Below are 26,277 nucleotides of genomic sequence, written 5' to 3'. Positions count from 1 at the left end.
TAAGATTCCATTTATTCATACAGTTTAAAACCAGGTAAATCTAATCTCTGCTATTATAAATTAAGACAAAATGTACTATAGTGGGGATTTATTCCCAAAAGGAATAATGATGTGGAATGGATAGCTGTTATGAAGATGAGGAGTTATTCCTGGAGACAGTGTCCAAGAGGCATTTCTCAGGTGCTTGGAATATTATTCAATTATATGGGTGCTGGTTACATCAATGTAGTATTTGTTTCCTAGGGCTTCTGTAACAAAGTAGTACAACTTGAATATCTTGAAAAAACAGATTTTGTTTTTCACAGTCTGGAAGGTAGAAGTTCAAAATAAGGTTGTGAGCAGAGCTGATCCCTAAGCACAATTTTCTAGGCGTATCTCTAAAGAAAGAACTAGCTTTAACTAGATCACATACCAAGATCTATTTCCAAATGAGGTCACATTTGGAAATAGGGAGTTAACACTTCAAAATATATTCTGGCAGCAACACAATGTATCCCCAAATAGTCATATTTATTTTGTGAAAATTAAATATTATACATTAATTGGCTGTTCTATTTTCTATATGAGTGCTTCACTTCCAGTATAAATTTAAAAAATGATGTGATTTACATTAAGGAAAAAATTAAATACCTAGGATAAATCTAATGAAAGATAAACACAATTACTATGTAAAGAATTATGAAGTTTTATTGAAAATTACTGAAGAAGACCTAAATTAATGGTAAAATATCTTACCAATTCACTGAAATATTTACTTATGTTACAAATACACAAACTCTGCCCAAATTGTTATAAACATTTAGTATAACTAAAACAAACATCCAATTATTAATTTTTTTCAAGAACTAAACAAGGTATTTCTAAAAATTGTACAGTAGGGCAAAGAGCCAAGAATGGACATTTTACTTCTAAAGCTGAAGAATGATAAGAGAGAATTTGGCATGGTAAATACAAAACTACATATTCTGAAAGCAACACCAGACAGTTTGATATTGAAATAAGTCAGACAGACACAGACAAATATTACCTGATATCAAATATGTGTGGAATCTGGAGAAGTCAATTTCTGAGAAACAGAGAAGTGATAGTTACCAGTGACTTGGTGTGAGGTAGGGAAATATTAGTCAAAGATAATGAAATGCTGGTCTGGATGAAGCACAAGCTGGAATAAAGATTGCTGGGAGAAATATCAATAACCTCAGATACACAGATGACCTGCCTCTTGAGAAACCTGTATGCAGGTCAGGAAGCAACAGTTAGAATGGGACATGGAACAACAGACGGGTTCCAAATAGGGAAAAGAGTACATCAAGGCTGTATATTGTCATCCTGCTTATTTAACTTATATACAGAGTACATCATGAGAAATGCTGGGCTGGAGGAAGCACAAGCTGGAATCAAGATTGCCAGGAGAAATATCAATAACCTCAGATATGCAGATGACACCACCCTTATGGCAGAAAATGAAGAAGAACTAAAGAGCCTCTTGATGGAAGTAAAAGAGGAGAGAGAAAATGTTGGCTCACAGCTCAACTCAGAAAACTAAGATTATGGCATCCAGTCCCATCACTTCATGGCCATCTGATGCAGAGAGCTGACTCATTTGAAAAGACCCTGATGCTGGGAAAGATTGAAGGCAGGAGGAGAAGGGGATGACAGAGGATTAGATGGTTGGATGGCATCACTGACACAATGGACATGGGTTTGAGTGGACTCCAGGAGTTGGTGATGGACAGGGAGGCCTGGCGTGCATGGTTCATGGTGTTGCAAAGAGTCAGACACAATTGAACGACTGAACTGACTGACTGACACATATGACACCACCCTTATGGCAGAAAGTGAAGAACTAAAGAGCCTCTTGATGAAAGTGAAAGAGGAAAGTGAAAAAGTTGGCTTAAAACTCAACATTCAGAAAACTAAAATCATGGCATTCAGTCCCATCACTTCATGGCAAATAGATGGGGAAACAGTGGAAACTGTGACAGACTTTATTTTCTTGGGCTCCAAAATCACTGCAGATGGTGACTGCAGCCATGAAATTAAAAGCCACTTGCTCCTTTGAAGAAAAGCTATGACCAACCTAGACAGCATATTCAAAAGCAGAGACATCACTTAGTCAACAAAGGTCAGTCTAGTCAAAGCTATGGTTTTTCCAGTAATCTTGAATGGATGTGAGAGTTGGTCTATAAAGAAAGCTGAAGGCTGAAGAATTAATGCTTTTGAACTGCAGTGTTGGAGACTCTTGAGAGTCCCTTGAGTTGCAAGGATATCCAACCAGTCCATTCTAAAGGAAATCAGGCCTGAATATTCATTGGAAGAACTGATGCTGAAGCTGAAACTCCAATACTTTGGCTACCTGATGTGAAGAACTGACTCATTTGAAAAGACCCTGATGCTGGGAAAGATTGAAGGCAGGAAGAGAAGTGAATAACAGAGGATGAGATGGTTGGATGGCATCACTGACTCAATGAACATGAGTTTGAACAGGCTTCAGGAGCTGGTGATGGACAGGGAAGACTGGCGTGCTGCAGTCCATGGAGTCCAAAGAGTTGAACATGACCGAGTGACTGAACTGAACTGAATGAACTTTCAGTGGTAAGATTAACAAGTTTTAGAGATCTAATGTACAGCATGATGAATAAAGTAATAATATTGTAGTATATTCTTGGAAGTTGCTAATAAATATATCTTGAAAGTTTTATCATGAAAAAGAAAGGTACCTCTGTGATAGGACAGAGGTACTAGTCAATGCAATGATGGTAGTCATTCTGCAGTATATAAATCTATCAAATCAAAATGTTTGACTTAATGTTATATGTTGATTATATCTCAATAAATCTTGGGAATAAAGTCTTTGTGTCTATCAAAAAGATACTATTGGAAAAGTGAAAAAAAATATGACAACATGGAAAAATGTTTTCTGCAAACATAACCAACAAGACAGGGACTAACCACATCTACCAGTGTCCCAGTAGTAGTTAGTTGACCTATGCATCCCACACAGAGTCACCTCTAGAGCATATGGCTCTGTAACCATAAGACATCTCCTATGTAAGATCACTTCTCCAAGAACCAGAAACATGACCAAACTACCTAACACTGAGAAACAAATAGAGAGAATCAGAGAGAATGATGGAGACAGGATGTTTCAAATTAAGGAACAAGGTTAAATCACAGAAAAAGAAGTAAACAAAGTGAAGGTAACTGATCTATCTAACAGAATTCAAGGAAATGATCATGGGAATGCTCAGTGAACTCAGGAGAAGAGTGGGTGAGCACAGATTTTAGCAAAGAGTTAGAAAATATCAGAAGAAACACAGAGCTGGAGATTTCAATAGTTAAAATTTTAAAATACACATGGGGGAATCAGCAACAGATTAGATGACCCAGATGAACAGATGAACAAACTGGTAGAGAATGGTGGAAATTGCTTGACTTGAACAGAATAAAGAAAAAAGAATTTCAAAAATTAGGACAGTTTAAGACACTTATGGAATAATGTCAAGTACACAAACAAGACCCAGAAGGAAGTGGGAGATAGAAAGGGGCAGAGAACTCATTTGAAGAAATAAGAGTATAAAACTTCCCTAACCTGGAAAAGGGAGCAAATATCCCTGTCCAGGAGCACAGAAGTTCCAAAACAATAGGAACTCAGAGGGGTTCACAAAAAAACACTTATAATTATAGTGGCAAAAATTAAAAGCAAAGAGAGAATACTAAATGCAGCAAGAGAAAAGCAACTGGTTATATACAAGAGAACTCTCATAACATTATTATTTGCCTTTTCAGCAGAAATTTTATAGATCAAAAGGGAGTCATGCTATATTTCAAGTAAATAAAGGAGGTTCAGATCAAGACCTGGAGAAGGGAATGGCAACCCACTCCAGTATTCTTGACTGGAGAATCCTATGGACAGAGGAGCCTGGTGAACTAGAGTCCATGGGGTTGCAAAGAGTCAGACACAACTGAGTGACTAACACTTTTCAGATTAAGATGGCAGAGTAAGAGGCCATAAAGTTCACCTGCCCTCTCATGAATGTGTCAAAAATACATCCACATGTGGAACAATTCTCACTGAAACCTAACTGGAAACTGGCAAAAGGACTCCTGTGTAACCAAACTGTAAGAAAGATACACAAGTAATCAGGTAGGCAGGGAAGAGAAGTGATTGGGTCAGGACTGGTGCCCCTTGGAGGGGCCTCAGAGGAAAGAGAGATTATACTGATGGAGGCCCACTCTTGGGATTGAATGGGTCAGGCCACAGATTGGGTGTGACAGTCCTGGAGTCTTTTGTGGGGGAAACAAGTACCCGTGGCTAATGGTAGAAGTACCGGGACAGATGGAAGGACTGTGGGAATCCTGGACTCTGCTCTTAAGGAGTGTGCTTGAACACAAGCACCCTGGCTTGCCCCCAAGACTTGCCCCCAAGGAGAGGTCTATAAATCTTGTTATTTCTTGTTTTTTCCATTAAACCTCACCAATATGGTGAGTGTCCTCATCACTGTAAACCTCTTGAACAATCTTAAATGATGTCTATTTCATGCCAGAACCCTAACTGATATAGAAGCCCTTTTTATTTTTGTATCCCTAATTTTACAAATTTTTTAGTTCATAAAAAGTGCTTTTAACTTTATTAAATTAAAAAATATTAATATGAGTTATCATAGGGAAAATACTTGCTCCCAAGGAATTTGGGTGATAAATTTTCCTCACTTAGAATACATTTAAAATTCAAAAATTTAGCTAAAGTATTCTGTGTGCAGTTAAAAAAAAAGCTTTAGTAATAATTTATACCATTTTATAAAAGCAACAACATATTTTGTACTTTTTAATTAATTAAAATTCACCAACAATATGTATTAGCAAAATTCAGCTGCTATATGGTAAGCTCACAGATGTAAGATTTCCCAGATAAACAGTTAGCAGTATACACATAATTTCCTTCAATATATGCACAACTCTCATCATCCATTTTCAGGAATTCAAATCTGCAAAAAAATTGTAAAGCAAGGTGTCATATCTACAAATGCCAACTCACAAGCTTAAAATCAGCAAAAACAAAATAAGAAACAGTAAAAGAACAAACTAAACAAATCAAAACAAGAACAAAACTCTGAAGATTAATAGTCTTTAATTACAAAATATTAAAACTTAACAGAAAATATTAGACAATACCTAATCCCATCCTGTTTAAGTAGAATTATAAGCCAAATGACAAATAATAAAAATACAACAGAAGTCTATAGATTTATAAGCTTGCCTAAAACTATGCACAAATTTATCCTGAGTCCAGTAAAGTTAAAAATGTAAAGTTCCTAAAGGTGAAATTTTTTAGAAAGAACTGGCAATTTTCCCCCAATTAAATCTCACAGGATGATTTTCAAAAAACATAATAATTTCCTTTTTCTTAGCTGATTTTTCTGTGCCCTACACACATAACATACACACATCCCTATATACACAGAAAAGTTCAGTTATCAAAATACTGTACTTACAGGTTTTCATTTACTGTGGTGCCATCTTCCCATAACCAGGATTCACTGATTTGAAGACCTATCCATCCTTTTTCTTCTAGCACTGATAAAATTTCCTATTAGGAAAAAAATCATAAACCAGAAAAGTGTGCATATTATAATCCACTCCTTTCAAAGGTTATTGGTTAGAGTTCTCCCAAGGGCTTGCATACATTTACTTAGTGTTAAAAAGATTTTTTTTTTCTCAAGATATCTCATTTGTTAATGTGATTTTTTTCTTCTAGCATTAAACATTCAAAAAGTAGAGTTTCTCTAATCTCTCCCTAAGAAAATTGAGTCAAAGAAAGAAAATATCATATACTTTTGAGAATCTCCAGTTTTCCCAAATTACGGTGTCAATCACTAATGCTTTCAAACCAAATATAGTTACAGTATAACACCACCACCACCAACAAAAACAGAAGTGTCTATCCTACCAGCTCTCCCTTAGTATCAATCTTTAGAAGGTGGGAATTCAGCTCTGCACAGGCAGCATGGCTTTCCACCCAGGTTCTGGCTTGACTGAAAAGATGGTAAGAACTATTTCCAAATCCAATCCAGTGAGTGGAACAAAGGTCACAGGAACATTCTAGAAAATATAAACTCATTTAATGTGTACTCTGTACTATGAATCACTACTACTAACACAGTTACTATACCTTTGTGCTTCTTATACAGATGAATATTAGGTAGAAAGCAAAGTGAGCATTTTTTGTAATGTTCCTGGGCAAATTTTATACAAACCATAGCTAACAATAATATTTAGCTCATGTATTATACTTTTCTACTTAAAATTTGTTATCAAATTTTACCTATAAGGAAAATGCATTCCAAATAATATTACAAGATTGCTTGATGTGATTAAAATTATACATGCATGTTTAAAAGGCCAGAGACTTCTCTGGTGGTCCAGTGGCTAATACTCCTTGCCCCCAATGCAGGGGGCCTGGGTTTCATCCCACATACTGCAACTAAAACCTGGAGCAGCCATATAAATAAATATTAAAAATAAAATAAGAGGCTAAACAACATATAAACATACAAGCACTGAAAGTAACTGATGAGTTATTCCCTTTTGTCAAAAATGTTTATTATTAATGATTTTAAATATACAGAATAAAATTCAGCAAAAAAATTTTAAAACTTATACCTTATTTAATAAACATGTAATTTGCATTTTTAATAATATTTTTTAAATCATCAAAAACATATACTTGAGGGAGAGTAAGATGATAGAGAAGCAGGACATGAAATTCATCTATCCACACAAACACATCAAAAAGACATCTACATATGGAGCAATTTTCATGAAAAACTAACTGGAAACTGGCAGAACTCCCATACAATCAAAATGGCAAGAAAATTGTAACCTGGTAGGATGGGGGAAAAAAACAGCATCAGTTCAGGACCTTGCACCCTTGGGAGGGATCTGAAAGGAAAGAAAAGAACCCTCACCCTGTGGAATAAGCAGAATAAGCCATAGTCTGGGCATCCCAGTCCTGGATCCTGTGTGTAGGAGACAAGCCCTATTGCCTGATGGGGAAACTCCTGGGACAGAAAGAGGGCTCTAAAAGCCTAGACTCTACTTATGAGGACAGTGTATGTGCTGGTTGGCTAACAGTCAGTGTGGGTAGAGTCTTGCATGGGTGACTGCTGCATTGCCACAAATTTCAATACAAAGAGGTGATCACCCCAGTCCTGCTCACTCCACACCATTGTTTGGTGTCGTATCCAGCCAAACAGGTCCTGGGAAAAGACTCTGTCTAGTTCTGCAGGGACAGACTGGGAGGCCTAGAGAGTGATCTGGGTGGGGCGATGCTAGCCATTGTCAGCAAATCTGCAGGGCAGCACTGCAGGAGTGTTCAGTGGCTTCGTGCTGAGTCCCAGTAGACAGATACTGAGGGAGGACCTGATGTAACTACACAGAGGCAGCCTGGATGAGCCTGAGGTGTGTTTCAGGTGAGGGCAGTGACAGCAATTCTCAGCACCCACAGGAGCACTCAGCGGTTCCTCTCCCAATTGAGAGCACCCCAGTTCCACCCACTTCATACCTCAGTTCAGAGCTGGATCTGTGGCAGACAGGGCCTGGGAGAAGAATGCCACAGAGACAGCCCAGATCTTCGATAGCAGCACAGCCAACTCACTTCCTGCAGCCACAGTGCCCTGACCCCTAGCCTCAGCATTCTCCACACTACAGCCTTGCACTAGACCTGGGATTATCACAACAGGGGAAGGGATGCAAGCCCAAGCCACTTCTGAGTGGAGCCATGGACACCTCCATAGGTTGTGCATAGGTCTTCTGTAAGTACATGGGTCACACTTGCTTCAGCAAGCACCCCACTTTGTGTCAGGGCATGCACTCAAGGGCAATGGAGGCTGATCGAGTCTTTCCCTCAGGGTTTTTACTCTAGCAACTGGGAAAAGATCCAGCACTTGACAGACAGCAACAGCCACTGAGAAGAGAGGAAGTCCCGCCTCACACCACTAATGTCAATCACATACCCTAGCAAAGTGATAGTGGCCAGGATACCCTGAGGATAGAAGTAGCTGGCTTCCATATCAAAAGCAGCCCTTACATCAAAGACACTGGACAAACACAGTCTTTACAGGATTGCTGCCACATGAAAACCAACCTTCAAGACCACAATACACAACTGTTTCTCCTAAATTCAATATAGTCAGAGAAATTTCAATAAAAAGAAATGACAGAGAAACTACTCTCAATTAAAAGAACAAGAGAAATCCCCTGAAAGAACAAATAATAAAACAGAATTCACCAGACCCTGAGTTCAAGAAGGTGGTAGTAAAAATACTAACTGACTTAAGAAAGGCTATCAATAGAAATGTAGATCACTATAAAAAGAAACTAGGAACTATAAAGAAGAACCAATCAAAAGTAGATAACTCAATTACTGAGATAAAAAGCAATCTAGAAGCAATGAATAACTAACTAAATGACACAAAGAATGAATAAATGACCCAGAACAGAAAAAATGGAAATAACTCAATCAGAACAGCAGATATAAGGACAAATAAAGCAAAACAAAAGCAATATATGAGATCTATAGGATAATATAAAACATGCCAACCCACACAGAATAGGGCTTCCAGAAGGAGAAGAGAGAGAGAAGGGGATCAAAAATGTTTTGAAGAAGTTATGGCTGAAAACTTTCCAAACTTAAAGAAGGAAACAGGAAGCACAGAGGGTCCCAAACACAATCAACCCAAACACATCATCAAGAAATGTGAAATTAAAATGCAAAAATTGAAAGAAAGGATTCTAAAGGCAGAAAGAAAAATACAAAGAGGTAGTTACAAGGGGACTCCCACAAGACTGTCAACTAATTGCTCTGCAGTAATTTATCAATAGTGGATGTGAAGGAAGTGGCAAGATATATTCAAAGTCCAGAAATGGGAAAAAACTTGGAACCCAGGATACTCTACCCAACAAAATGATCATTTAGAATAGAAGGAAAGATGATGAATTTCTCCAATAAGCGAAGACCAAAAGAATCAGCAATACTAAACCTATACAACAGAGAAGGCAATGGCACACCACTTCAGTAGTCTTGCCTGGGAGATCCCGTGGATGGATGAGCCTGGTAGGCTGCAGTCCATGGGGTCACTAAGAGTTGGAGCGACTTCACTTTCACTTTTCACTTTCACTTTTCACTTTCATGCATTGGAGAAGGAAATGGCAACCCACTCCAGTGTTCTTGCCTGGAGAATCCCAGGGACAGAGGAGCCTGGTGGGCTGCCATTTATGGAGTTGCACAGAGTCGGACATGACTGATGCAGCTTAGCAGCAGCAGCAGCAAACCTATACAAAAAGAAATATCGAAGGGCAGTTTCTTAATAGAAAAGAAACAATAACCTATAGGAAAGGGAAAATCACAATAGGAAAAGCAAATATATAAAAGAATCTAAGCTCACTTAAGTCAGAATGTAGATTAAAAAAGAATAAAAAAAATGCAAAAGTGATTGTAACTACAGGAAACAGTGAAAAGATAATCATGAAGCTATAAAATAGGACATCAAAATGTGGGAGAGGTAAATATAAAAATGTATATCTTTTATACTGTGTTTGAACTTGAATATCTATCCTTTTAAAGCAAGTAGATATAACTGTGAGTTAACATACTTGAACTCCCTGGTAACCACAGATTAAAAACATCCAACAGATTCACAAAAACTAAAAAGAAGATAAATCAGGTATACTAAAAAAGAAAATCAGCAAACCACAAAAGGAGAAACAAAAGAAGAAATGACTATAAAAGAACTACAACCACCAGAAAACAAAGATGTAAATGGTTATTAGTACATATATATCAACATGTTTAGTCATTCAGTCATGTCCGACTCTTTGTGAGCCCATGGACTACAGCCTTCCAGGCTCCTCTGTCTGTGGAGATTCTCCAAGCAAGAAAACTGGATTGGGTTGCCATTTTCCCCTCCAGGGGATCTTCTCAACCCAAGGATCAAACCCTGGTCTCTGCATTGCAGGCAGATTCTTTACCATTTGAGCCACCTGGATGATTATTACTTAAATGTCAATGAACTAAATGCTCTGATCAAAAGCAAGCATATTGGATTTAAAAAAAAAAGAAACTGTGATATGCTGCCTATAAGAGACTCATTTCAGGGTGAAAGACACAAAGTGAAAATTAGGGGATGGAAAAAGATATTTCCAAAAATACAAATATAAAAAATAAGAATATGGGGAAAGCAATACTTCTATCAGACAAAATGGACTTTAAAGGCAAAACCATGATGACAAAGAAAGGCACTGTGCCTGCATGTTCAGTCATATCCCACTTGCCAGGCTCCTCTATCCATGAGATTTCCCAGGCAAGAATACTAGAGTGGGTTGCCATTTCTTCCTGCACGGGATTTTCTCAACCTAGGGAATGAATCTGCATCTCCAGCATTGGCAGGCAGATTCTTTACCACTGAGCTACCCAGGAAGCCCCAAACAAAGGCATTATGTAATAGCAAAGGAATCACTAGGGCTTCCAGGGATGGTTACCCTAATAATAATAATAATAATAATCATCTACCTGCAGTGCCTGATCCCTGGGTCCCATCCCTAGGTCGGGAAGATACCCTAAGGAAGGGCACAGTAACCCACTGGAGTTTTCTTGCCTGCAGAATCCCATGGACAGAAGAGCCTGGTGGGCTAAGTCCAAAGTGTCACAAATACTTGGACACGACTGAAGCAACTTAGTACACAGGCACGTGCCATTTTTAAGTCAACTTGAGTTATAATTTACACACAACAAAATAAACTGTTTTGAAGTACACAATTTGATAAGTTTTGAAAAATAAGTATACTTCTGTAACTTCCTCGCCAATTAAAATTTAGAATATTTCCATCACATCAAAAGCTAACTTCTGTCCCTTTTCAACTAATGCCCCACACTGCTACTTCACCCAAGCAACCTGGGATCTGATATGCATAACTGTAAATTATTTTTTACAGATTATATTTTTAACAATTCATATAAGCAGAATCACTCAGTATCAATTCTTTTGATCAATTCTTAGCTTACTCAGCATAGTGTTTCTGGGTTTTACTCAGGTTGTGAGTATAGGGATTTCATTCCTTTTCATTACTGAACAGTCCATTCTATGACTAACCCACATTTTGGCAGTTTATTTATCTGGTGATTTACATTTGGATTGCTGATAATTCTTATAAGAATTACAAGAAAAGTGTCTAGAAATATTTTTTTCACATGTCTTATGTGGACATGTGTCTTCATTTCTCTTTTCTAAGTGTCTAAGAGTAGACTTATTGGGGATTTGTGCCTGTACAGTTAACTCCACATCCTTTCTAAAGCTTGTTAATGTCAGTCTTTTCAAGTTCTATCCATTTGGGTGGTTGTGTAATGGTAACCCACTGGGGTCATAATTTGCATGTCCTTAATTATTTTTATTTGATTGCTTTTAATTTTCAAACTCTGCATTCAAATGGGGATATCTTTCCTTTTCTCCTTTGCCTTTTGCTTCTCTTCTTTTCACAACTATTTGTAAGGCCTCCTCAAATAACATTTTTGCATTTCTTTTTCTTGGGAATGGTCTTCCTGTACAATGTCATAAACCTTTAACCATAGTTCTTCAGGCACACTATCAGATTTAATCCCCTGAATCTATTTCTCAATTCCACTGTATAATCGTAAGGGATTTGATTTAGGTCATACCTGAATAGTCTAGTGGTTTTCCCTACTTTCGTCAAATTAAGTCTGAATTTGGCAATAAGGAGTTCATGATCTGAGCCACAGTCAGCTCCTGGTCTTGTTTTAACAGACTGTATAGAGCTTCTCCAACTCTGGTTGCAAAGAACATAGTCATTCTGATTTCGGAGTTGACCATCTTGTGATGTCTATATGTAGAGTCATTTCTTGTGTTCTTGGAAGCGGGTGTTAGCTATGACCAGTGGGTTCTCTTGGCAAAACTCTATTAGCCTTTGCCCTGTTTCATTCTGTACTCTAAGACCAAATTTGCCTGCTACTCCAGGTATTTCTTGACTTCCTACTTTTGCATTCCAGTCCCCTATAATGAAAAGGACATCTTTGGGGGGTGTTAGTTCTAAAAGGTCTTGTAGGTCTTCATAGAGACGTTCAAATTCAGCTTCTTCAGCATTACTGGTCGGGGCATAGACTTGGATTACTGTGATATTGAATGGTTTGCCTTGGAAATGAATGGAGATGATTCTGTCATTTTTGAGACAATGAAGAGAAAAGGAGAAAAGGAAATATATACCCACTTGAATGCAGAGTTCCAAAGAATAGCAAGGAGAGATAAGAAAGCCTTCTTCAGCGATCAATGCAAAGAAATAGAGGAAAACAGCAAAATGGGAAAGACTAGAGATCTTTTCAAGAAAATTAGAGATACCAAAGGAACATTTCATGCAAGATGGGCATAATAAAGCACAAAAATGGTATGAGCCTAACAGAAGAAGAAGATATTAAGAAGAGGTGGCAAGAATACACAGAAGAACTATAAAAAAAATCTTCACAATCCAGATAACCACAATGGTGTGATCACTCACCTAGTTCCAGACATCCTGGAATGTGAAGTCAAGTGGGACTTAGGAAACATCACTACAAACAAAGCTACTGGAGTTGATGGAATTCCAGTTGAGCTATTTCAAATCCCGAAAATTGATGCTGTGACATGCTGCACTCAATATGCCAGCAAATTTGGAAAACTCAGCAGTGGCCACAGGACTGGAAAAGGTCAGTTTTCATTCCAATCCCAAAGAAAGGCAACACCAAATGCTCAAACTACTGCACAATTGCACTCATCTCACACGCTAGCAAAGTAATGCTCAAAATTCTCTAAGCCAGGCTTCAGCAATATGTGAACCATGAACTTCCAGATGTTCAAGCAGGATTTAGAAAAGTCAGAGGAACCAGAGATTTCAAATTGCCAACATCTGTTCGATCATTGAAAAAGCAAGGGAGATCCAGAAAAATATCTACTTCTACTTTATTGACTATGCCAAAGCCTTTGACTGTGTGGATCACAACAAGCTGTGGAAAATTCTTCAAGAGATGGGAATACCAGACCACCTGACCTGCCTCCTGAGAAATCTGCATGAAGGTCATGAAGCCACAGTTAGAATGGGACATGGAACAACAGACTGGTTCCAAATAGGGAAAGGAGTATTGGAAGGCTGTATATTGTCACTCTGCTTATTTAACTTATATGCAGAGTACATCATGAGAAAAGCTGGGCTGGATGAAACACAGGCTGGAATCAAGATTTCTGGGAAAAATGTCAGTAATCACAGATATGCAGATGACACCACCCTTATGGCAGAATGTGAAGAACTAAAGAGTCTGTTGATGAATGTGGAAGAGAAGCGCGATAAAGTTGGCTTAAAACTCAACATTCAGAAAACTAAAATCATGGCATCTGGTCCCATCACTTGATAGCAAACAGATGTGGAAACAGTGAAAACAGTGAGAGACTTTAATCTTTTTGGGCTCCAAAATCACTGCAGATGGTGACTGCAGCCATGAAATTAAAAGACACTTGCTCCTTAGAAGAAAAGTTATGACCAACCTAGACAGCATATTAAAAAGCAGAGACATTACTTTGCCAACAAAGGTTTGTCTAATCAAAACTATGGTTTTTCCAGTAGTCTTGTATGGATGTGAGAGCTGGACTATAATGAAAGCTGAGTGCTGAAGAATTGATGCTTTTGAACTATGGTGTTGGAGAAGACTCTTGAGAGTCCCTTGGACTGCAAGGAGATCCAACCAGTCCATCCTCAGGGAAATCAGTCCTGAATATTCATTGAAAGGACTGATGTTGAGGCTGAAACTCCAATACTTTGGCCACGTGATGCAAATAACTGACTCATTTGAAAAGACTCAGATGCTGGGAAAGATTGAAGGCAGGAGGAGAAGGGGATGACAGAGGATGAGATGGTTGGATGGCATCACCGACTCAGTGGACATGAGTTTGAGTGAACTCTGGGAGTTAGTGATGGACAGGGAGGCCTGGCGTGCTGCTGTCCATGGGGTCACAAAGAGTTGGACATGACTGAGCAACTGAACTGAACTGAATTTTCAAACCAGGTGAATGAAAGAAAAACAAAAACACAAGCCATATAAATGGCTAATATTTGGCATTTATAGATTTTATTTTTTCTAAGAGCCATCAAACAAGTTCTAAAACAATAACTGATTATAATAAAAACTAGTAGCTGTGTTGTCTAGTCTCCTGTTTCTTGAATCTATTGGGACATTCCCTTTTTATTCAGGCAATTTATTTTTAATAAAACTTGAAATTAGTTCTTTCTTCCATCTTTTTTATACTTTGACTTTTCTCCTTTCATAAATGTTTGTCTCTAAATTCTTGGAGAATGCTAAGCCAAATTATTTTCATGCCATGCCTGAATTACTCGATTATTGTCATAATTTTTCTTTCCTTTTTAACTGCTTAGAAGATAGTTCATGGGTAATACTCATGGGCAATGCTTTTGGTTGATATAGGAGCCCTACCCTTCTGTTTTTTTTTGTGTGTGTGTGGGTAAAGATACTTTGTTTCTTGGCAAATGCATCCTTCCTGAAAATCCAACCCTGTTCATGAAAATGCAATTATTTCCCCAAAAGGATAACAGAGGGGAAAAATCCCATCTTCCTGGAAAGACAGGCTCATTTAGGAATAGATATATCTTTTTCTTTATAAGTGCTGAATTTACTGATAAGGATTTGAGTAAACTTGCAATATGTGAAAAAGAGAGAAAACTAAAAACAACTTTCTATACTATGGCCACTGAATCTGGATGTACAATAAATATTAATGTAAAATATAAATTCTTGTGATTTCAAAAATGCTAATCATCTCCATCAGAGAAAGCGAGAAAGAAAAATTGCCAAAGAGACACAACTCCCTGGCTTTTCACTTGTTTTCTTTCTATCTTTTAGACATCCTTCACCCATTTCTCACACCTTCACCTCAATATAATTTAAATCGCTTTTTTGTCCTAATAAGAATCAAATCACAGACAATACTTACACACATGACACTTTGAGTATTTTCACATTCTCCTATATTATCTTTCTTCTTTTGCCCAATATTAATTTTTCCTTAATGAAAAACTGAACATACTATAAAATTATATTTTTCTATCATGATTGACTAAAGTTTTGTGGATGTCAGGAAAATAAACTCTTTAGACCAGTAATCAATATTAGAATTAGACTGAACAGAGAGAATACTTACCACCAGTTTTAGAAGATAGAGTGGGAACAGTTGATATTTTTTGGTTTTGGTCTTCTCTGCTAGAAAATACTATGGCAAAAATCATGATAGTAATTAGTTCTCCTTAGGATAAAATATTAAGACAATGTAAAATTCAGTCCTGATTTCAAATCATTGAAACATGTTGCTGACATACTGATTGTAATAAGAACAGATATTTTCTCAATTACTTACTTACACTTTGCAAGCAAGACACGCAGTGTTATCATGAGGACCACACACAAGATCCCTAGACTCCAAGCTAACACTTGCCACTTTGTAGATCGGTGGTGTGGCACTAAAGGAAACAGAAACAATGATGAAGCTTCATCATTTCCCAGAAAACATCAAATATAAAACTGAACACCAAAATGTTTCACTCTCAGAGGGAAATCATTCGTTTTTTAAATTCTTGAATGTGTTCATCCTGAATAAAACCATTTCTTAGCCACATTCAGAACTCTAATTTTTCCATACTCAAATATCCTCCCTAATAGGTTCTTCCTGATCTCACTTTTTATCCTGCTTGAGGCTCCAGGTATGTCACCTGAACCACCTTCACCATCATCTTTGAGCCTCCTTTGCCTATGATTTTATAAATTATCAACTCTGAGCACTCCGCAAATATACTTTCTTCTAGTAAACTCAGAAATGAAATACATCTAGATAGAGAAAATAATATCCTGTGCTTAGTCGGTCAGTTGTGTCCACCTCTTTGGGACCCCATGGACTGTAGCCTGCCAGGCTTCTCTGTCCACAGGGATTCTCCCGGCAAGAATATTGGAGTGGGTTGCCATTTCCTTCTCCAAGGGGTCTTCCAATCCCAGGGATCAAACCCAGGTCTCCCGCATTGCAGGCAGATTCTTTACCATCTGAGCCACCAGGGAAGCCCAAGAATACTGAAGTGGGTAGACTATCCCTTCTCCAGGAGAACTTCCCAAGCCAGACATTGAACTTGGGTATCCTGCATTGCAGGTGGATTCTTTACCGGCTGAGCTACCAGGGAGCATGAAGTGAAGTGAAGTCGCTCAGTAGTGTCCAACTCTTTGTTACCTGGTGGACTGCAGCCTACCAGGCTCTTCCATCCATGGGATTTTCCAGGCAAGAATACTGGAGTGGGTTGCCATTTCCTTCTCCAGGAGATCTTCCCGACCCAGGAATCAAACCCAGGTTTCCAGCATTGGAGGCAGACGCTTTAACCTCTGAGCCACCAGGGAAGCCCCACCAGGAAGCATAGTGTCATGCAAATAAAAATCTTAATTATAAATTCCATTGAACATTAACATTTTTTTTTAATTTTATTTTTTAACTTTACAATATTGTATTGGTTTTGCCATATATCAACATGAATCTGCCACAGGTATACAAGTGTTCCGCATCCTGAACCCTCCTCCCTTTTCCCTCCATGTACCATCCCTCTGGGTCATCCCAGTGCAACAGCCCTAAGCATCCAGTATCATGCATCGAACATGGACTGGTGACTCGTTTCATATATGATATTATACATGTTTCAATGCCATTCTCCCAAATCATCCCACCCTCTCCCTCTCCCACAGAGTCCAAACGACTGTTCATACATCAGTGTCTCTTTTGCTGTCTCATATACAGGGTTATTGTTACCATCTTTCTAAATTCCATATATATGCATTAGTATACTGTATTGGTGTTTTTCTTTCTAGCTTACTTCACTCTGTACAATAGGCTCCAGTTTCATCCACCTCATTAAAACTGATTCAAATGTATTCTCTTTAATGGCTGAGTAATACTCCATTTTGTATATATACCACAGCTTTCTTATCCATTTTATTAGCCAATCAATCATTCAGTATATCAGTCAAAAGGGAAGTAACAAAATACATTATTATCTTTTGTCAAGAAAGAAATAGCTGTCATACATTTTATAAAGATATATGAGCATGTTCATCAAGTTTTGGCTTCCCTTGTGGCTCAGACAGTAAAGAATCCCCCTGCAATGTGAGAGACCTGGGTTCAATTCCCTCGTTGGGAAGATCTCCTGGAGATGGGTATGGAAACCCACTCCACGGCAATACTTGCTTGGAGAATCCCGTGGACAGAGGAGCCTGGCGGGCTACAGTCCATGGGGTCGCAAAAAGTCAGCCACAACTGAGCAATTAAGCACGCACCAAGTTTCAGCATAATGTTAGAAAATGTTTCTGTCAAAAAGTGGCATTGTACTTAAAATTTGAGGAAAATAAAAATTCATTATTCCTTAAAGTAGGAGAAGCATGGGGGATGGAGAGAGGGTGTCTTCAACTTGGAGAGGCAATCTCTGTAAACACTTTTAAAGGACAGGGAGCTTGGAACTGAAATACAATCTAGTGGAGCTCAGTAAAGGAGGGGATGGAAATGGAGAGATAGTCTGTAGGACGAGAGGACTATTTTTTTTTTTTTTAACTTTAAGAACAATAGAAAATTGTGTAGGAACTTTGTTTAAAAAGTCATGATCATTTTGCTTGAAATATAAGGAAAGGTGAAAAGTGGAAGATGTGAGACTTTTGAGAGTCTGTCTCAGTAATCTCCGTGAAAATATATGAATCTCAGTCCAAGAGAGAAGCAGGTCAGCTTGAACACACTACTTGAGTGTGAGGAGTCAAACTTTACTTTCAGGTTTTGAGATTAAGCAATGAGGGAGCAAAATACTAAATTCAATCCTCTTAGTTTGGTCACGGAGAAGGTGATGGCACCCCACTCCAGTACTCTTGGCTGGAAAATCCCATGGACGGAGGAGCCTGGTAGGCTGCAGTCCATGGGGTCGTGAAGAGTCAGACACAACTGAGCAACTTGACTTTCACTTTTCACTTTCATGCATTGGAGAAGGAAATGGCAACCCACTCCAGTGTTCTTGCCTGGAGAATCCCGGGGATGGGGGAGTCTGGTGGGCTGCCGTCTATGGGGTCGCACAGAGTTGGACACGACTGAAGTGACTTAGCAGCAGCAGCAGCAGTTTTGGTCAACTTCTGCCCCAAGTCCTCCAGATAGTTAAAAAACAAAACAAAACAAAATCAAGCCTTGGAGAAGCTCTATCCAAACACCAAGATATTTCTCTTATTTTACCAAAATAGTTGAGGCTATGAATGTCTTTAACTTGCCCACTCCGATATCTGTATGTATGTGTGTGTATATATATTCATATATTCACACCCTGTTGTCATTGTCTTTTTATTTCAGAAGATGAGCAATTTCTCTATGATTCAAGTCAAAACCTTTTACATATCCTATTTATTCCATGCCACCCGTCTCCCTTAGAGCATTTATTATCTAAGAGAAAATTATCTTTTTGTGCCCTTTTCTTCATCATCTCTTTTTTATAAACTTTATCTGATTAGTCTATACATGGGCTCAAATCTCTCAAAATCTAATATTTTGAGATAAGGGATTCCTTGTCTTGGCTCAGGTCTTCCACTTTTCATTGTCATTTCTATTATGTTGCTATTATCAGTGAAAATTGTAAAAATACTTTCCGGACTCTTTTTATTCCTATACTAAACTTCTTTCGATCCCTTAACTTTCAGTTGTAGCTTGTAAGCTTTTCTCCATCATCAAACAAAAACCCCAACTGCAAAATCCAAGGAAATAATTTTCCACTTACACTTTATTAGACATAGTTTAGTTTCTCCTATCTGGATATGCATTTCATATGTACCTTTCTTGAGTCTTCCTCTGCTAATTCTTACATGTTGCCTTTTTCTATGGTAGACTTTTCATTCACATCATCTCTATTTGTAGTCCTATCTACTCACATCAGTCTTTCTTGCCCATTTCCATCTTCTTTCTAGAGATTCAACCTTTCAAATCCCATTTCATTATGTATGTTGTCCTCTGAACTGATTAAGAGATGATTCAAATGTCATACATGATCTGACTTTTACTGGATTAAATATTTTTCTTAATGGTGGTTAAGATGATTAACTACTCAGTCACTTAAGTTAGGAATCTTGCTATCTTATTCTACTAATTTCTCACCTTTACCTCCAATATCCAAATGATTGTAGAGTCTTAAAAAACTTTACCTCCAAAATATTCTTTTTCTTTCTGTAGTCTGTCTCTCTGCTAATAGACTCTTGTTAGTTTTTTGAAGTCAAGTGATTATTGCTTCTTTACCTTTATAGGTACCATTTTGTCCAGAGCAGGCCCACAGTACAAATTCAAAAAATAATTGTTGGAACTGAGTTAGACTGAACTGAATGGAAGACTTGCACCAAGAATTATTTTTAAAATAATACATGAAAGAAGCAATAGAATTCATATAACAGTTCTTACAAATAATGCAGTTCTGTTGGGATTTGGATCAGTACAATTTTAGAAGAAATGAACATAGTGAAGGACTATTTAAGAGACAAACAATTCCACAGTAATATCCTAAAATAATCAAGGACAGTCCTGACGATAAGTAAATAGTGTAATGTGGCAATTTAATAAAGATTTTGAGAGAAGTAATCTAAATGCAAGAACTGAGATCTAGTGAATTGCAAAATGTAATATTATACTTTTTCTTTTTTTCCTAAACAACCATTTTCTGTACTGAAAGAGAAAATCTGGGTGATTTCAGTTCCTTGTGTCTTGCTTGCTGTTCACTTGATACGACATTTCTCTCATTTGTTTTGGGTCTTTTTTGCTTCTGTTGAGATCTGGGAAATTTCAGTTCTGTGTGGGTTACCTCTTGCTTGTTTACAATACCTTTATTTTGCATATTCTTAAGCTTTTTTTTTTTTTTCTGAAAAGACTTGGATTCCTTTAGCTCAATCTTGATATCTTTCTCTTTAGTATCTATGCAATAGACAAATGTGAGGAAAAGAGTTAAGTGGTCATTGCATCAGATCAAACAGTGAAAAATTATTTCATTCTGATGTATAAGTAAACATTTAGGTATAACATGAGAAGAGTAAAAAAGGGACCAAATGAGAGACTAAATCTCTCTCCCAACATTGCAATCCTTATTTAGAAGAATGATTTTATTTTCCTTTAATATGATTATACATTTCATTTCCTCTTTTAATCATTTTTTGAAAGGAGTAAAGTATATATATATTTGCTTCTCAATAGTTTTTTTCTCTCAATAGTTTTTATGTAATGAATAATGTTAATCATGTGTAGACTATGATTAAAGACATTAACAAAGAACTTATTATTTAAATTTAATATTAAAGCTTTTTAATCTCAAATCAAGTTGACATAAAGGTTGTTGTATCACTGAAATAATCCATTATTCAGAAGATTCTTAATATAGAAAAAACTCTCTCAGGAACTAGGTAAATCTTACAATTGTAAAATAACAATTTGTCTCTCAGTCTGCCTGCCTACCATCTTTTTCCCACTTAATCAAGTCATATTTACCTATCCACATACACACACAAGCAGAAGCAAGCACATGGACCACCTAAATTAATGAGACAATGCCAATGAACCACCAAAAATGAACAAAAGAAATAAAAAGGTAAAATATAAAATTTGAAAAAAAAAATTATTGTCTTCAAATTCATTAATAAATAAAAAAGCCTAATTGAAAGAATAAAATAACTTTTACCTGTGAAAACACTAGATAACAGATATTCTTGTATTAGCAAATGATTGTGAGTACAAAAATATTTACCAATATTTACAAAACATAAAGTATGCAAGCTCTGAAACAATTCTACTTTTAGCAATTTATCTTACAATTTTTAAACATCCAAAGTTATACAGCATAGATTTTTTTTTTCCATTATGCTTTACTAAGAGTTAAGCTGGAAAACAGAAAACAAAAAACAAAGTTATTAGCAGATGTGTTTGTAATAAAGTGAGTTGTGAGATAAGTTAATATTTCACATTGATATATTGATACTCTACTGCTGCTGCTGTTAAGTCGCTTCAGTCGTGTCCGACTCTGTGCAACCCCATAGACAGCAGCCCACCAGGCTCCTCCGTCCCTGGGATTCTCCAGGCAAGAACACTGGAGTGGGTTGCCATTTCCTTCTCCAATGCATGAAAGTGAAAAGTGAAAGTGAAGTCGTTCAGTCGTATCCGACTCTTAGCGCCCTCATGGACTGCAGCCTACCAGGCTCCTCCGTCCATGGGATTTTCCAAGCAAGAGTACTGGAGTCCGGTGCCAATGCCTTCTCCAATTGATACTCTAGTACACCTTTAACTATTTAATGTAACAAATATTGATACATAAAGCAAAGTAATAGATTTGCAGTGATTACTTTTAGGTACAGTTTTGGCAAGTTTGCACTGCTTTTCATTTTACTGAAAATTAAAGAACGTGATAAAAGTAACTTAAAGGTGAAATTTTGAGAATTTTAAAATGTTGAAAATCAAATAATTTTATACATAGGATATTTTCTACATCCATGGCTATTTTAAGAGTAAATTTCAGGAAAAAAATTGGATACAATTTTTTAATTAAAAATTTTTATACTTCCTTAAATTGTTTACTGAAAACTTTGCTCAATGATAGAAAAATGATATTTAATTGAAGAATATATTGGTATTGTAAGAATGAGCTGTTAAAATATTTGGTGCAATTAAACTACATTTTTGTACCAAAGGAGGAAGAAAAATGACTATTGTTATTAAGAAAAAGTAATTAAATAAGCATGGTCTAAGAAAAGTTTAAAAGTGGTATAATCACTGGAAGGATGGACTATTGGTTCACAGCGAAGCATTACATAGACTTAGATCACTAATTTCACTACAATACTGAAACAAATTTCAGATAAGTCAAAATGTTAAATGTAAGACATGAGACAATAAAGCTAATAAAGGATTAAAAGAAAGTATAAGTAAATAGTTACAACTTTCTAATCTCATACAGACTAGGAAAATAATTAAGTTGAATTATAGAAATGTCATTTTTATTACTAAAATTTTTTTGTCACCAATAATCACACTAAAAGATTTTTATTTCACCACTAACCAAAGAAATATGAACTAACATACTAATGATACACATTTTTACCAATAAAATCAGTAAATTTAAGTCAAATGCAGTTACATAGAGTTGCACAATGTGCAAGAAAACACATTTATTTACACGGACTTCAGGTTAATCTAAATCTTTCCCTTTGGAAATTAATTTGTTGTTATGTACCAAACCAAATAATAAAAACATCTACTGATCCAATAATTCAAAATAATGAGAAAATTATAGCTTTTTAAATAAATTTACTGGAGGAAAGAGCCTAGGTAGTTGGAAAAAAATGAAAAAAAGAAAAAAAAACAGTAAAATTTCAAGACAAAGAAACAAAAAAATTAATAAATTAAAGACATACCTGGATTCATACTCCATGCCATTGTTTATGAAATAAGCATGCAACATAATTTTACAAAAGCTATTTTTTCCTAAACTATCATTTAATACATTCTGAGTTACTAGTTCAAATTAATGCTAATCATTACATACATTTTTAACTTCTTAAGAGAAGGAAATAAATGGAAGCAATCATACTCACTGACTTGAAGATAAATTTGTAGGAAAATCAGAGACTTAAAATAATGTAAAATTATTGTAGGTTGGAATTAGTTATGAGGTAGATAATCTGGTATAAGAACCTCTAGAGAAGACTCTAGGTTAGAAAGCACTCTGATACTGACATAAACTTTTGTTGTTCAAAACATATGTGAAAAACTACACAGGAAGTTTTCACGTAACTGCCAATTTGTAGTTTTAACTCTTCCACAAAATACTGACCAAGAAGTGAAAATGTTGCTTCAATACCTCATGACTTTTGGTACTCTGAAAACTGTATCATAAATTACAGACTTTTTAGTTAAAAAGGTCTGAAAAAATATTAATTTAATGGCGGCTTAATAAGAATATCCCTTTATCAAAGCTGAAGCTTAATGGAAAAGAAAAATGAGCCAAATTACATATTTTATTAGATGTTACACAGAACAAGAATACCATGGGATATGTAGAAAAGTCTGCAGATGTGTCAGAATAGAAAGTATATTTTAGGCTTTACTGGCTAAATTAAAATATATAATTCTTAGTAGTATTTAGTGGTAGTTGCTATCACCACCCAGAACGAAGTTTACGTTGTGTGTATTATAACATGTAATACAGTGTAGTAGAGTTTGGCATGTTATAATTAATAACTGTGTAATTTGAAAGACTTCCATAGTCACCTACTTGCGGGTTAAAAAGACAACATATTATGATAAATTTCCAAATGTGTCTCTGTTGTTAGTTTGTACCAGACGACTGAGAATCACATACTGATCCCATCTTCCTTAAGTCACCCCCATTTACTTATGACTCTAACATTCCTTTTCCCTCCTCTCATCATGGTTTATGTGCTCCCAGGCATTATCGATATTGACTTGTAATAATGGATCACAGTCTTCTGATTCATCAATGTCTCTGTGAACCATCCACTTACACCCTGGCCACTCAGTTTTTCTTTCTCCCCATCCCCAAGTGACTTCCCCACTCTGCCTCAGCCAAGCCCTCCCATGGGAACATCTCGGTCCTTGTCGTACCTTTAAGTGTTTCATATCAAAAAATGTCTTATTAAAACCTCCCCCCCTCTACAAACACTCTTACCTTTCAAGATTGCTTATTCATCTTTCTCCAACATGAAAATGCTCTGGTCTCATTGACATCTCCAGCCCTGTCTCCAACTTGACCTTGTTCCACTCCATCAGTATATTTCTTTCTTCACCTCCTTTCAGGTCAACCTTGATTCTCTTCTGCCAATCACTAGCTTTCTTGAACATATTTTGGTCCCACTTGTTCAATAAAATCATTATCCTATGTTTGAGATAAATTATGTTTCTGTCTGTCAACACCTGAGAAGCCAAGTGCTTTTGGAAGAGGTAAGATTTACCACAATACAAATTCTTTGTCACCAGCACCAAATCGCTTTAATGCTGCTAGGTGTCCTATTGCTTTCTTCAGGTCATTATTCTTTCACATTCTCTGCAACTGATTTTATCACATATTCTTCATTCTTAACAAATCTCTCTTCCACACCCTCTCTTTGTTCTCAGAAGATGACCTATATCACAGAAAAAGAAAAGCTAACAGATTACCTCATCTTTCTCTCTATATACGCATGCATTTTATCTTCTCTCCTGTTCAACAGAGGTGTTTTTCTTCCTCTTCAATAAAGCCAATTTTAACTATATTTGAGTCTATCTACTCCACCACCCAAGAATCACACACTATTTATCACTCCACTTTCTTTTTGAATATTCAATATTTTCTTAATATTATCCTTCACATCAGTTTAAAATTACATGTAATTTTTAACATCATTAGACCTCAAGCTCAATAAAAATACTATTTTTGCTCTCTATCCTCTTAGAAAAATTCTCAAAGTGCCATTGCATTTCATTACTATTTATTATATTTTATTCTCACTACTCAAGCCATTGCATTCTGACTCCTTACTAATGACTGCTTGGCATCAGTACACCTTTAGATCATAAGTGATCTCTGCTTCACTAAATGGATCCTTTATTTCTCTTTTAGTTGAACTTTCCATAGAATTCAACACCATTCACCACTCTTTTCTTCTTAACCATTTCTTCTTTAATCTGTAGTCTCCTGGTCTCTTCATCCACCATCCTTGTCTCAATTACTACGTATCATGTGTTTACACATGTGCACATGCTGAGAAGATTTCTTCTTTAGGTTTCAGCTCACTTATTCCCTTGCCAGTTAGCGCCTCTCCAAATGCCCCTAATATTAAACACTAGAACTCCACACCTTAAAAATGAAAACAAAGTAAACATATCATCATTCCACAGATGTTCTAAAGGTCACCATTTTTCAACTTGTTGAAAGAGTAAGGAATCTGGAGTCCCCCTACTTATTCTCTGTATATCTATGTCAGTTACAAGATTTGGCCTATTTTAAATAAGAAATTATCCTCAAATTGTCTGCCTCTGCTATGGCCTTGCCTTTGAAAGCTTCATACACTTCTGTCTTTTTGCTCTTGTTACATCATTCCGCTTTAATTAAATGAACCATTTTTCCTAACATCACTGGGTCTTCACACATCCTAATATTCTTGCCTAAGTCGTTCTTTGTCCTTTTCTTTACCTAATTAACTGAAATAATTCAGATTGTAAAATACCTGTTTCAATCTATACTCCTTTAGAGCTCTTCAGGGAACTCTGACACTAGGTCAGTTACCTCTATAATATTTCTCATAGCTTGATAGTTTACATTTTTGAGGCAATAATCAACACTGAAGCTTATAATAATTTCTATAGTTATTTGACTGATATATATTTTCTCCAACAATTCTAATTTCCACAGGGATATGTCCATTATTATTTATCATTTTAGGCCTTGACATATAGTAGACACCCAGACATGTTACTTAAACGGGTGAATCAGAAAATAAATTATAGAATACTCAACAAATTGTGCTTGAACAACTAGATATACTTTTGGTAAAATTAAACTTAGCTCCCTATATCAGGCAAATGAAGTGCTAAGCATAGGTAATATGTATAAGGGAATAAAGGGCTTCCCAGGTGTCACTAATGGTAAAGAACCTGCCAGTCAATGCAGAAGACCTTAGAGATGTGGGCTTGATCCCTGGGTCTGTAAAATCCCCTGGAGGAGGAAATAGTAACCCACTCCAGTATTCTTGCCTACAAAATCCCATGGACAGAAGAGCTTGGCAGCTACAGTCCATAGGGTCTCAAAGAGTCAGACATGACTGAAAGAATTAGCATGCACACACATAAGGGAATAAAACACATAAAACATATTTTTAATCTGAGAAAGGTCAAGAAAAAATAAACTGAAGACAAATTTTTTTAGATAATGTATTTGCCTGAATAAAAGGAAAAACAAAATATTTTAAATATGTAACATTTTATTAAAATATGAAAAATAACCTATGTATATGACATTGTTATTGTTGTTGTGTTGCTAAGTCATGTCTGACTCTTTTTGCAACCCCATCGACTGTAGCTCACCAAGATCCCCTATCCATAGGATTTTCAGGCAAGGATACTGCAGTGGGTTGCCATTTCCTCCCATAGGGTA

The 26,277-nt window shown here is 36.5% G+C and overlaps 1 protein-coding gene across 12 annotated transcripts; it reads right to left on the bottom strand.

Annotated features, from left to right (window-relative positions):
- On the bottom strand, positions 1-24,237 carry LOC109559664 (killer cell lectin-like receptor subfamily I member 1). Of its 12 annotated transcripts, none has more exons than XM_070790113.1 (8): positions 23,815-24,237; positions 18,137-18,259; positions 15,469-15,567; positions 15,252-15,320; positions 5,951-6,102; positions 5,496-5,590; positions 4,894-4,988; positions 1-306 (listed from the first exon to the last, which is right to left on the bottom strand). In XM_070790113.1, exons 3-8 carry the CDS (start codon positions 15,497-15,499, stop codon positions 221-223), a joined length of 528 nt encoding a protein of 175 aa, XP_070646214.1. In that variant the 5' UTR covers positions 15,500-15,567; positions 18,137-18,259; positions 23,815-24,237; the 3' UTR covers positions 1-220. The 12 variants fall into 12 exon arrangements, 8 of the variants coding, with proteins under 8 accessions (XP_070646214.1, XP_070646213.1, XP_070646215.1 ...); XM_070790112.1 differs by lacking the exon at positions 23,815-24,237 and adding an exon at positions 22,721-23,782; XR_011566749.1 differs by lacking the exons at positions 18,137-18,259; positions 23,815-24,237 and adding an exon at positions 22,721-23,778 and having other exon boundaries at positions 1,028-4,988.
- Positions 24,238-26,277: the final 2,040 nt, after the last annotated feature.

The sequence above is a fragment of the Bos indicus genome, chromosome 5 (assembly GCF_029378745.1).
Source record: "Bos indicus isolate NIAB-ARS_2022 breed Sahiwal x Tharparkar chromosome 5, NIAB-ARS_B.indTharparkar_mat_pri_1.0, whole genome shotgun sequence".
In the NCBI taxonomy this organism is placed as follows: Eukaryota; Metazoa; Chordata; class Mammalia; order Artiodactyla; family Bovidae; genus Bos; species Bos indicus.
This window is presented reverse-complemented; position numbering and strand designations above follow the sequence as displayed.

What these genes read in the sequence shown, in the direction of transcription:
- LOC109559664 (XM_070790107.1), bottom strand. An exon ending in GCGTGTCTTGCTTGCAAAGT is followed by an intron (nt 15,321 to 15,468) that starts GTAAGTAAGTAA and finishes TTTTTGCCATAG; the next exon opens with TATTTTCTAGCAGAGAAGAC. An exon ending in ACCACAGTAAATGAAAACCT is followed by an intron (nt 4,989 to 5,495) that starts GTAAGTACAGTA and finishes ATTTTTTTGCAG; the next exon opens with ATTTGAATTCCTGAAAATGG.